This window comes from Leiobunum rupestre, chromosome 2 (assembly GCF_980474605.1).
Source record: "Leiobunum rupestre chromosome 2, qqLeiRupe1.1.hap1, whole genome shotgun sequence".
NCBI lineage: Eukaryota > Metazoa > Arthropoda > Arachnida > Opiliones > Sclerosomatidae > Leiobunum > Leiobunum rupestre.
In genome coordinates, this window is record NC_143385.1 from 6731893 (window position 1) to 6745458 (window position 13566).

The following is a 13566-nucleotide window of genomic DNA, read 5'->3' on the forward strand; positions in this document are numbered from 1 at the left end:
ACACGTGATCTCGATGCGTAAGAATCTCAGTAGATCATCTAGGTCAATTTCATCTTAATTTCGTCCTTGACTGTTACTGTGCTCGAAACCCAAAACGCCTTAATGGGTTACACCCTTAGAATTGTTACTGTACAAAATAGCATTTCAACATCCATTTATGTTTAAAATAGTGTCAACGTACTATTACGGTTATTATTTATTTATTTTATAATTTTTAAAAAGGATTGCTTAGTAGTAGTTTTTAACTTTTAAATTTATTTTCTCAAGTAGAATTTTCTGAGATACCTAGTTTTGGAATTAAGGTAAATATTTCAATAAATATGATTGAACCATAGTAATCAAAGCACTTATTGGTGTTATTGATTAATAGAGAAAGCTTTTATAACAAACAGAAAATATACAAGTTCACAATGTAAGGTTGAAATGGGCAAATAATTAACATACATTGGAGACCATCAAAGATTTATGTAAATTCGATCGTATGCATACGGAAATCCAAAACCTTTTCTAAGTAATTGAATCTCTTTTTTTCTTCTTGTTACAACTTTAATTTTTCTTGTAGAACGTAAACATACATTTCTAGAACTTTTGGAAACCTATTTGCAGGTAAAATTACGAATTGTTATTGATAAAGCTCTTAACAGGAATCGAAACCTCAAATTGGAATGCTTAAGGCCGCAGATTTTCGTCTTGATTTGGCTGACGGTTTTTACCTTAACAAACAACAACGTGAGATGGGCGGAGCCAAAGCCGTCAGAGTTATCTTACCATACGCGATACGACAGGATAAGCATCCCAAGTAGAGGCATGGATTTGTGCTCTTAAAGATAAATATTTTAATGGCATGGAAATTAACGTTAACTATAATTAATTTCCTATAATTAAGTTTTCAATTTTAGTTACTTTTGTTTTTTGCTTGAGAAGAGTAGGTGATTTCCAGTAATTCACAAGTTCGCAGATAAGTGTCCAAAGGGCAAAGAAATAAAAAATCGGAAAAATTTCGATAATTGATTTAAATTCGATCATATTCATGCAGAAGTCCAAGACCTTTTCCTCGGCTCTGAAAATCTTTTTCTCCACTTCCCACATCTTTGATTTTTCTTGCAGTTCTGATAAATGAATTTCTTGAGCTTTGAGAAATCTATAGAGATAAATATATCATTATACCATATAATGAACTTGTTATTGCTTTAGTTTTGAAGTAATATGTTGACGCGCAACTTTGTCTGTTTCGTGAATTGACCCACATATCGATATGGGCCCGTACCTTTGATTAAGTATCTCGGCACAATTCATGTCGAAATGATTTGAAATGGGAATAGCAAAACTTCCACTAATCAACGGTTTTCCGATGTACAAAAAATCTTCATCGTTTAAAAATAATAGTTCAACGCCAAAAACTAATAAGAAGCTTTTAGGCAGGAATAACGCAAAATGTTTAGCTTCAATGATTCTATCCATTGATAATGCCATTTTCCGCATATCTCCAATTTCGTTTCGGTCATGCACATATTTCCAAAGTTTATAATTCAGCTCATCATGAGAGTTCTAAAAAGTATTTAAAATTGATTCAAAACGAAGAAAATAAATATGTTAAATGCATTAACTCACTTTTAAGTAGTCGTGAATATGTGTTCGAATGAATAAAAAAGCTTTCACTTTATGCAAATTTTGAAGCACATCTTTTATCGTGTTCAGTTTCACATATTCGATAGTTGAAAACTCGGATTTCAACAAACATTGCAATAAAATATTAAGAAACAAAATTCCTATAATCCAAGTCCCAAACATTATGTTGTAGCTTTTAATTGTGGAAGTTTTCGTGCCTGTAGAATGTTCAATTTAGTGTTATTAGTACAAATTACTACATCCTTTGCACGGACGTAGAAATCGTTGTTTTGTTCTTCAATCTTTACTCAAACGAAAATGTAAAAAGATGTATGCTTTTTTCTTTAAATTGAACCTGGTTTTTTAGAGGGGAGAAAAGAAGCTCTAAAGCTCTCGTAAGATATAAGCTATTTTTATTTTTGAATTGTATCTTTTTTATTGGGTAATAAAAAATAAAATTTCGGGTACTGCGGGCTTTTCATTTCGGGAGAATTCAGTGTTATGGTAGAGAGGTCAAAATTTCGGGTAAAAAGATTTTTTATAGCCGAGAGGCTAACCACTTCCTCAAATACTGTACACCGATTACAGAAAATGCAGCCTTTGGTAGTGCTTTATCTGTAAGCGATTACGTAATCACTTTAGTACAGTCAAAGCTACAGGCATGTACACATATTACGGATAATGGTCAGCCCCTCGTTTATAGCGTCGATTAATAATAAGCGCGTGTTACACGTAGATTTAGATATTTAAGACCGACCTTGCTTAAGTAACACTTTAACGAGAGTTTGCATTTCTTTCAGGTACAGTTTGACATAAATCCAGTATTTATTACGACGTTGAAACTTCCAAAGTGGCAATTTTGGCATACAAAGAAACAAAGGTCCAATTAAAATGAAAAAACAAACGCAAATACCAATCTGAAAAAATGTAAATCGTGTTAGTTGACAAGTAATTTAAAACCATTTGCATTGCACATTTTATAATTTTTTACAGTAAATGGAATTTTCTTAACGTTTACTAAGACTCTGTTCATTTTATCCACTTGCGTGATTACTGAAAATGAGTTAATTTTCGATAGATAATTTAAAAATCTGTTCTAAATTTAGTATTTATAGTTATGACAATTGAAATCACGTTAGTTTACAAATAGCAAAACCCTTTTTCCATGTAAACTGTTCATCTTTATTTACTAAAATGGTAAATAATTTACTAATTTTATAATCACTTATATTAATTAAAACTATTTTCAGAAAATTTTATATATAATTCAAAAATCTGAGTGTTAATTTAGCGTTTAAGGTAACCAGCAATTTCTCGACTTGTATGAAAAAGTAGAAAAAAATCCTAAATGACTATTTGCAAATAAAGCAAACTGATAAATATCAACCATGACCGATCCTTTAAAATACTTGCCTTGTTTTCCAGATGCCTCGATCAGAAATCTATGATAAAATTTTGAAAAATTCAGAAAACTTTGTCTTACTTACATTGGTCGGAAACACATTTTCAGAATAATGCTTTTCTTTTCTAAAAGGATTTTTGCTTAAGATTATAAAAGGACTAGTTTCCGCCGGTGAAAGATACTTTCCCTTTTGAAAACGATTGTAGTTCATAGCATACAAATACGCCATTAGGTCGAGAGTCTAGAAAACACACTTAAATTTTAAAAACGTAATTATAGATAACAGAATGTGTCTAAATCTACGATTGAGAAATATGTTCCGCGCATTGAATGCATTTATGAATATTAGATTTTATTTTATTTGAAATATTTGCAAACTCACTTGATTGCTACTTGTGATAGTTACTGAATCATTCCGTAACTTTTTTGTACTAATTTCAACTATTTCGACACTGAAAAACATTATCAATTTTTAAAGTAAAGTATGTCAAAATATCTTCTCATCTATGTTTTTTACTTTTATAGATTTTTCCTTAATTTATTATTTTTATACATTGTCCATGAAATATTTAGTATTTAATTTTAAATAAATATTCCTTTACTATTTATTATTTAATTTAAAATAAATATTCCTTTGCTATTTAGTAATTCATTTTAAATAAATATTTCTTTACTATTTAGTATTTCATTTTAAATAAATATTCCTGTACTATATAATATTTTATTTTAATTAAAAATTCTTTTACTATTTAGTATTTTATTGTAAATAACAATTCCTTTACTATTTAGTATTTCATTGTAAATAAAAATTCCTTTACTGTTTCATATAAATACTTTTTCTTGAAGTATTAAGTATTTTATTTTAAATACTTTTTCTTGAAGTATTAAGTATTTTATTTTAAATACTTTTTCTTGAAGTATTTATTATTTTAATTTAAATACTTTTTCTTGAAGTATTAAGTATTTTATTTTAAATACTTTTCATAGAATTATTAAGTTTTTTTTTAAATACTTTTCTTTAAAGTATTTAGTATTTTATTATAAATACTTTTCCTTGAAGTATTTAGTATATTATTTTAAATACTTTTTCTTGAAGTATTTAGTATTTTATTGTAAATACTTATCCTTGAAGTATTTAGTATTTTATTTTAAATACTGCCCCCATGGCTGTTGGGAATAAATAAATTAAACCATGAAATTTGAATATGACTTGTTTCTTATGGTTTATTTTTTTTGGATCAAACGCTAGAAACATTTCTAAATAAAAATCTTTATAATTTCTATAGTCATTTTGATCGTTTTATAAAACTAAATTATTAACCCTTGCAAAAGTTTTATTTTACGAATATTCTTAGGAAACCAGAAGGCATATATTCTATATAAGATATCATAAATATTTTACAATGTATAGAAAATTTTCAAGCCGTTGTTTCATAAGCTACACGGCTGAAACTACTTGATAAGTGACAATTCCATAGTTTCAAGCAACTAAAATTTCTAGAAAATTGGATGTTATAGACCTGGTTTTACTCATAGGCAAAACTATCATGAAATGTATTTATGCATTTCCATTAAATCTTTGTAAAAATATGATCCCACTTATAAAACCGCCAACGCGATTATTTAATTGACTTTTAAAACGACTTACTTGAAATGACAAAAGTTTGTTATTGAATAAAGCAAAAAATCAATGAGTTTGCCATACGCGTCAGACATAAACAAATCCTAAAGGCACAAAACAAAGAAATCGGTCATTCATCAGAAGTCAACGTGAGTTTTAAAACGTGTTAATTATACTAAACAATTATTACTTATTTCCTTCTCATTAACTTCTGGATTTTCGTCTGCTAAGCAAGGGATAAATCGCAAAGCGTCTGCTTAGCAGACGAAAATCCAGCAGTTTGTGAGCTTCTCGCTTTGGTCGTTACGTGGCTCTATTTAAACTGAAAAGGCTAACTAAGGGGTTATTACTAATATGCCTAGATACTAAGTGCGTTTGATGTTGCAATAAAACATTGAGGCTTTACTTTTTAGTGCGATACCAATACATACCGGGGTGCGCCCAAGAAGAATGGTTTTGTTAAACATCTTGATTTTTATTGAAAACAATCTTCGGTATCTGGAACGAATAAGAATTCATCTTAAAATGCATCTTCCAACTAACCACACATTACTTGTTCACTTGAAAACATTTGTGACTTAACACATTTTCAAAGATATTGAATTTATGGTAATGGGCCAACTGCGCAGTTCCCATTTACGCATTTCCCATTACCGCATATGCAATTTCGCGGTTTTCCTTTTGCGCAGTATCTCATTTCCGCAGTTTCCCATTAAAGCGTTTTTCATTTGCGCATTTTTCTTATGCGCAGTTTTCCACTTGCGCAGATATTTTTAATTTGCGCGGTTTATCATTTGGGCGGTTTTCCACTTGCGCAGATTTTTCATTTGGGCGGTTTCTCAATGGCGCGGTTTTCCATTTGCGCAGGTTTTTTCTATTCCGCGGCTTCCCACGACTTAAATATTCTATATTAAGCCTTTTTACCTTAAAAGATGTTTTTTCCTGGCAGGTTATTTTCAACATAACTTTATACATCAGCAGCGCAGTTGGATGGTAAACAAGGTAATGTTAAAAAATATCTGCCCAAAATAACCCTTTTGTCAAGGAAAAAGGATTAATAATGAATATTTAAGTCATGAAAATCCTCGCAAATGAGAAACTGAGCAAACGGAAAATCGCGAAAATGAGTAACCCGCGTAAACGGAAACTGCGCAGATGGGATGTGCGCAATTGGAAACTGCGCAAATGAAAACTGCGCAATTGGACCCAAACCAAATTTATATTACTACTTAAAATTATTGAAATATGCTACTATTTGAAACATTTTTGGAAAATATGCTACGGTTTGTCAAAATTATTGAAAAATGTGCTGTAACATTGTTGTTACACATACCTTTGGTCGTTTTAGTAAATTTACGCCGTACCAAGTAAATGGAAAAGATTTTAATGTGGAAAAACAATCTTTTATAGTGTCTACGTGTCAATACTAATTCGACTAAAAGGTTTTCTTGGTCGTGTTCTACATACGGACATGAAGTTTAGATTTGTATTTCAATAGCAAATGATTATAAATTCACATGTAACCTTTCACGTATGAGATGGCCCTGCAATCGTGTTGTGCGTTGTCGCCGCCGACTTTTTAATAACGCTTTAATGTCCCACCGATATAAAGTTATATCAAAACTCCACTCATTTTCTCTTTCATTATGCCAAAAAAGACAATTTGAAAAAGTGTTTCAATTTTTACAATTTGCAGTGGTAAAGATCTGGTATTTTTTGTAGGTTTTTACGGCATAGCAAAATCTTACTTTCCGTTGCTCAACGGTATAGTGACGTTACACGAAGAATGGTGCGAACATTTATTTAATTGTCGTTAAACGTATTGGATTTATTGATAATTTTTGTCTTATGCATAAAAATACAAAATAATTACTGAAAATACAAATAGTTAAGGAAATTTGCTATATTTTATATATATTATTTGTATACTTGGAAATTTCTGTCTTTGTACACATGAGGTAGCCCCAAATATGCGGCATTACTTACAATTGGGGATGGCCAAAAAAAGCGTCACGTTTAACCATTGTCTGAACGAAAATATATTTAAAAAAAATGGCTTTTATCCGCTGAGTCTTACTCAACGCAGCCTGTATCAAAGAAGCCTCACCCTACTCCAGTGTTTCTCACCATGCAGCACCGAAAATCCATACCTCTACCTAGGAATTATTATCCGGTTAGATCTCACGGTCTGGACCCCCTCCCGCACGATTATTCTGTTGGCCCGGTACGGTAAGGGTGACCTCGCCTTGACCCTTGGAAATTTCAGTTAGAAGGGCCCGCGATAACATGATTTGTCCGAAACGGCTCTGCAGGGCCCTGCAAATGAAACCGAACACTAGTTAACCCACGGCCGTCTCCACCCTATCGTGTTGTCAGCGGCCTGCCTCGTGGAAAGGCGTCGAACCGTTCAAATGCACTCGTTCATTTAACGCCGACTGTTATACACTAAAAAAATTAAAAATGATAAATAACTGAAAAACGTGTTTTTTTTAAAAAAATAAAAAATTTCTATGGAAAATTTATCGTGTAAAATTGAATGACCTTGAACCATGTCTTCAAGGCCATTCAAAACCTATCTCGAGAACCGTTGAGTTTACGGATTTTGTTCCAATTAGAAAGTTGTAGCTCGCCATATTATTAGTTCAAATAACTTTGATTTGACCAAATTTGACCAATCAGAAGCCAAGAAATTAAAGTTTTTCAAGAAACAATAATTAAAGCTTTCCGTGACATTTCAATTGAAATGTTGATCAACACTATAAACTCCGTCGTTAAGCGAGCTCAAGCATGTATCGTAGCCGACAATGGCATAGTTGTAAACTATTCAGTATTTATTTGATTTAGTTATATTAAAACTAAACAGATTATTTTATTATTAAACACTGAATTCATTAACCTTCAATTTCTCGGCAACCACTACCATTAGACTACCGAGGCCACGAGTAGTAACTCAAAAGTTGTAGGTTCGAATCCTGCACGAGGTGATATGATTTTTCTCAGTCACTCTGTTATGGAACCATACGCAGAAGTAATCCCTGATTTAAAAGAAACTTCTAATTGTATTAATTCCTGCGTAATAAAAGAAATAAATTCTCATTGTGTAGATAATTATGTCATATTTCGTAATGCAGAAAAGTTCACAGTCCACTGAATGCATCAGTGGATAGTACCATTTTCATTCTGTAAATTTATTGTGTCACACTTGAACAAACACTTATTTGTAATTTAGGGTTTTTTAGCATTTCTTAAGAATTTTAATTCACAGAATTTTAGAAAAAGAATGGTTGGGGCATTCATAAATTGCCCAAATTGAATATGTCTAACGCGTGCCACTGCGTATAAGTCACGTGGCTTTATTAGAGTGTACTCGGATGAGCAAAGAATATGTGGGTAGTGTCATGTTTCTGAACGAAAAACTGCCTTTGCTTGTCTAATTTATCCTGCTATCTCGGTAAAGGAGAAAAACATTCCATTGGGAGTGCACACGCTCCCCGTATAGGCGGTGAAGTTCTTCCAGGAATCATGAAAACAGAGGCTTTAGTTGCTACTTCCTATTCCAAGTATGTACATTCTTGACTATATAAGTTGTAGATAGAAATCTGTTAGTGTCGATAAAGCGTGTGCTCTAATATTTCCAGTACATCCACCAACTTGTTTTCAGTATGCTAATGTCCTTTCATATTTAGAGTTCATTGTCGATTAAGTCCGAATTCGCGTGTGATGTCCGTCATTAAGGCCCAAGGAGAAAAGAGCTTTGATTAAAGTCGACAGTGAGTGACAAAGCAAATTGTGTTGAAAGAAGTAAACGGCGTTCAAAGAGAAAATATGCCGAGAGCCTACCTTTTCAATACGAAAATCAATCAAACAAACAAAATACTACTTGCTTTTTACTAGAAAAGTTAATGGAAATCAATTTTGTTAATGTGTTCTTTTTTAATTATTTTTAGTTGCTCACGGATAAGAGGTCACGTCTAGATGAAGAAAAGCATGAGTAGGAAACGTTTCTACAGCCCTGCCTAGACATTCTGACATTGATTCTAAATTTCTGTATGCGATAGTTATGACTGGTTCTTTTGAAATTAGTTTGGTGTGTAAATCTTTGGTATAATTTATATTTTCCGTCGTTTTAGTCCAACATTTGACATTCTCTGGTTGCAGACGACGGCTAACGAGTAAAATATACCGACCGATTTTCACAATCTTCCTATTATAAGATTTATTTTAAATTACCAACTTTACATTACTCTTCAAGACATTTGTTTTGTCTTAATACACGTGAAATTCTTTGATAAAAATAAAATTTATAAAATAGGACTCTTAGTTTAAAAATGGGCCAATAAGATAATGGTACTCGCTGTTTTGGTACAGTAGGCGTAGCCAAAATCGGGAGGCGTATTGCTTTACGTTTAGCATTTCAAGTCAAGTTAGATCTTTGACTATGGTTAGTCAGAAACCGAGGGCAGCGACAATTGGTTTGTCTAAAAAGGACCAAAATTTTGCGTAATTTCAATATTATCCAAAATCAAATTCTCTTTTCAAAGACAGGAAAAGCGAGTTCTCTTAGTCTTAGAGAACACAATCCATAATTATGTATGGTATTTCTAATGGGGGACTTAGAATTTTCAATAGTTATGAGCCTTAGACGTGGAGATGTCTGCCAGAACAAGGCAATGTGTTTAAAATATCAACACCAAACCACCGGCCATAGTTCAAACAACCTATATTCGGATAATCGTAACCGATATTCATAAAGGCAGTAAATTAAAATTGTTTTCTTTCAATAGTGGTTTTAGGGAATCGATCGAGTATTCGAGTAGATTGATATTGAAGTCGAGTCGAGTAATCGAGCACTTGATTAAGGGAAAATTTTATCTTATTCAACTCAAGTAATTCAGAAAAAACCTCGAGTAATATCTTTAACGAGTCGTGCTGTCTAGTACTTGATTAGGAGCTTGTTTTATTCAAGTAATTAGGAAATGAAATTTAAATTGAGTTTAAACTAACTTTCAATGCTGAAAAATATTGCTTTAATTTAAATGAACCACAGTTTCCATAACTTTAGAAACCATATAGTGACTAGTGCGATATAAAAGACTAGTATACTAGGCTACTAGCTTAATTATAGTAGTTAATAGTAAAATAAAAATATAATTTATATTTGTTTAAATTATTAATATACCGTTTGTACGTATGTTGCTTATGAAGTTAAGACTCCTGAATCCTATCAAGCCAGCCGACATCCGAACTCGTGAAAAGACATTAAAGTGATGCTCCAAACCAAAACCAAATACTAATTATATTGTTTGGAGAAAAACCGTGCAGGCGCACTACGTATTAAAAACCCTGATCCATCCCCAAGGTCATTGAAAACATTGGTTGTTTGTACGTTTTGTAGGTACCGTTTAATATTGCAACCCAAAAATGTTACAAGAACACTTTTTGTACTTAGAGCATCTTATTCGAGTGATCGAGTACCCGACTATGCAATTTTTTGATATTCGATAATCAACGAGTATTTTCCAATTACTTATTCAAGGTTGAGTTCGTGTACTCAAAAAATGCCGAGTAATCGATGGTGTTCGAGTACTTGCACAGCCCTAGTATCCGATGACGAAATCGTCAATACAGATTAAAATCCTATACCGAACTAACCTTGGGCTAGTATTGTCCATTTGAGTGTTTCTCTTCGAGTCGTCGTGTACTCCGCCGTACCTCAAAGATACCAAGAAATCCCTTAATCCGTCGCACTTTCAAGCTATCTATGGTTCTCGTTTGCGCCTCAGGAGGCTCAGGGGCTCGATTCTGAGATTATCGGTAAGGAAGTAACGGGAGAAAATCCTCGTTAACTTTGAAAATTTTCGCTAGCGAGAAAAAATGCAATTCTAAGGCTCTCGTTAAGAAAATTGTCGTCAGAAGAAAACTAAAATTGTCGTTAATTCTAACGACAAAAAAAAGTTGTAGTTAGAGCCACGGGCGACAATTTTTTTTAAAGATGGCGATATTTTCGAGACATGAAATTTGAGATTTAGCACAGGAAATTAAAAATAATCGTGATTTATAACTTCAAAAAGTAATACGATATCGAGCTGAAGCATTTGAATAAGATGAGTATAGATTTAAGCGTTTATTTACGATAAAAAAGAACGTATACTTATTGTGATTGGCTTGGTGAGAGTTTATCAGAAACCAATACACTGGCAATACCAGTGAATATTAAAAACTATTATTAACTAGCTTACTAGATTAATATATCTAAAAATATCATAGTCAAGTAAATTATAACACTAATAAATTATTCCCCTCGGGTGTAACAACAAACAGTTACTTTTACCATTTGATTATGTTTTTAAAAGCATCGGTTCCAATGAATTTTGGTGAAGTAAGATGAAAATATTTACCAAACACTCAACTAGGAATTTTTTGTACGTTTATTATTCACAATCAACACTTTTTCTTCTTCTTCTATGTCTAAAGCTTGGTTTACACTAGCGCACGTCATAAATACTCATAATGTATTTTTCTTTACAAACGTTATGTTTGTGTCAAAGCCGAGAAACGCGTCGTCACCATTGAGTTGGGAATATTAATCTAGAGGTCCAATCAAAACGTCGGATTTCAGTATTTCGCGAAACAAGTTTTTAAAAATAAGAATACTGTCGTCTGCTCCCATCGGCGTCCCAAATGACGAGAAAACGTTATCATTCTACCCGTGGCGCCGTCTATCTCTCAATGGTTCGTTCAAATAAGACGCGTTTTCAAGCAAAAAGTTTTTTTTTCTTCAAAATAATGGATGGCGCCACGGGTCATATGATAACGTTTGCTCGTCATTTTAGAGCAGACGGCACATTCGTATTTTTCAAAAACTTGTTTCGCGGGAAGCAGATTTGATTGGATCTCTAGATTAATATTCCCAACTCAATGGTCGTCACGCGCGCTAGTGGTAACCAAGGCTTACAGCTTAAGTCTAGCCTCTGTAGAATAAAACATTAATACCGTCTGCTGCTATGAAGGATGAACGAAACAACTGATAAAACGATGCGTCGCTATTGGCTCTAGCAAGAGCGGAAGCACGTGACTAAAAATTTCTGTCGTTAGCCTCTCTCTCATAACACTGCCGTAACGAGACACGTCTTAGAATACCAATTTCATTCCCGTTAAGAAATTGTCGCTTACAGATTGTCGTTTCGCCTATCGCCAGAATGTTTGTCGCTAGCTTAACGATAGCCTCAGAATCGAGCCCCAGGAATGTTTATTTATGCAGACATTCGTAGTTATAGTTTTCAAGATATAGATCGGTTAAACGATTGACTTATGCAATTGTTTTGTAAACAGATTGTGATGGTTTCTTTAGACTAAGCTCATAGTTCAATAAAATGGAAAATCAATTTCTTTATTTTTAATTTCTTTTAAATTTTAGTTTTATATCAACAAGACTTCAAATTATGCCTATGCTAACTTGGTGATTATGGTACCGCTCCTAGCGAATACGCATATTAGTCCGATTCAATGGATAGATATATAGACAAATGGAAGAAACCAATGTTGAACATTCAGAAGGAGGTTCGCGGATGAACGAGTGTAAATTGTTTTCGAGGAACATCGGGATTCATTAATTCAGTAAACCCACTACTTTAATCGAACTCCAATCCAGTGTTAATGAAAATATGGCCCTCCTCAAAATAGTTGATATTTACAAAGAGTTTCGATTTAATATACCGTGCAAGAAATCAATACAGTTTACATGTCGTCACATTCTTTACATGCAAGATATACTGCAGCTACAGAAGAGCTAGTGAGCTACGTATTACTTAACGTATGCGGAGATAAATTTGAAATTTGCGACAGACTGCCAGAGCTTTAACGGCGGATCTTCGACCATCACCTATGTGCTAGAGTTCTTGCAGCTGCAGGCAGAGTCACTGCTGGAAATCGAGTCGCGTATTGGGATTTCGGAGATAAATTTCTAAGTCTAAAACTAGAAAAGTTTTATTTTTCATAATTTTCAAAGAGTCTCCGTGACAATTTTCTGAATTTCTCACAATGTGAGAATGAAAATTGTCACGGAGACTCTTCGAAAATATTATTTTATATTATTTATTATTATTATTATTTTAACACCAAAACGTCAAGATGGATTTGATGATCAAATTCCTCTGGGGTTTATTAAGTTAATGCACAAGATGATTTCCAATTTAAATTTAATATTTAAAATTTAGTTATTACATCAAGGGGATTGTGTGTACTTAAATGTCTGTGACATCTTGTTGTTTATAGATAAAGTAAAGTCGTATGACCCATATTTGTTTTCATACGGCCCATAATTTTAAGTCATGGGTGTTAAAAATGACAGAATCATGTCAATGTCATTACCGGTCCACGAACATGTCTGCCATAATATGATTATTCGCATCTAGTGCTTCCAACCGATTCTAATATAACAGTCACGTTTTATGACGCTATCAAATGATTACGATAAATCAGATAAAATACTATCAGATCAGTTGATGATATGGCTCAAAATTGAAAAAGGTCTAATTTAATGGTAAACCAACCGACATCATGTTAGCAGATTTCAGATACTATCACAATTTTTCATTTGCAAGGAACATTATTTATATTTGTTTTCCACCAGATTTGGTAATGAACACGTATAGGTCATACAACTAACTGAATGTGTTCCGATTAATTAGAACAGATCAGATCAGTTATTTGAGATAATCAGATACAATTTGAGATCAGAATGTGTGGTTAGGAGAATATAATAGATTACCATATTCAGATCTGGGAAATACTAGCTGAATAACCTGATCAGTTGGCGGTCCGAAGCAGCTGTCCCATCTGTTACCACGATTACAGAACTGTGCATTCAATCTAGTGCAAATGCAGCGAACTCCATGACTAATCAATTTGGCCCTAATTAGGATGAAGAACACCA

The 13566-nt window shown here is 32.9% G+C and overlaps 1 protein-coding gene across 1 annotated transcript; it reads right to left on the reverse strand.

The window, feature by feature from the left end:
- Positions 1-626: 626 nt before the first annotated feature.
- LOC149955613 (uncharacterized) lies at positions 627-3414 on the reverse strand. The gene is made up of 8 exons (XM_090166713.1): positions 3393-3414; positions 3096-3251; positions 2366-2525; positions 1612-1826; positions 1268-1548; positions 904-1141; positions 769-820; positions 627-713 (listed from the first exon to the last, which is right to left on the reverse strand). The coding sequence occupies exons 2-8, from the start codon at positions 3237-3239 to the stop codon at positions 670-672; spliced, it is 1134 nt and encodes a 377-aa protein (XP_090022839.1). The 5' UTR covers positions 3240-3251; positions 3393-3414; the 3' UTR covers positions 627-669.
- Positions 3415-13566: the final 10152 nt, after the last annotated feature.

Bases quoted from the DNA above. Each gene is read 5' to 3' on its own strand.
- LOC149955613 (XM_090166713.1), bottom strand. From the start codon at position 3,239: ATGGCGTATTTGTATGCTATGAACTACAATCGTTTTCAAAAGGGAAAG. The intron at 2,526-3,095 runs GTAAGTAAGACA...ACATTTTTTCAG, and splicing joins AAAATGTGTTTCCGACCAAT to ATTGGTATTTGCGTTTGTTT. The intron at 714-768 runs GTAAGATAACTC...TTGTTTGTTAAG, and splicing joins ATCCTGTCGTATCGCGTATG to GTAAAAACCGTCAGCCAAAT.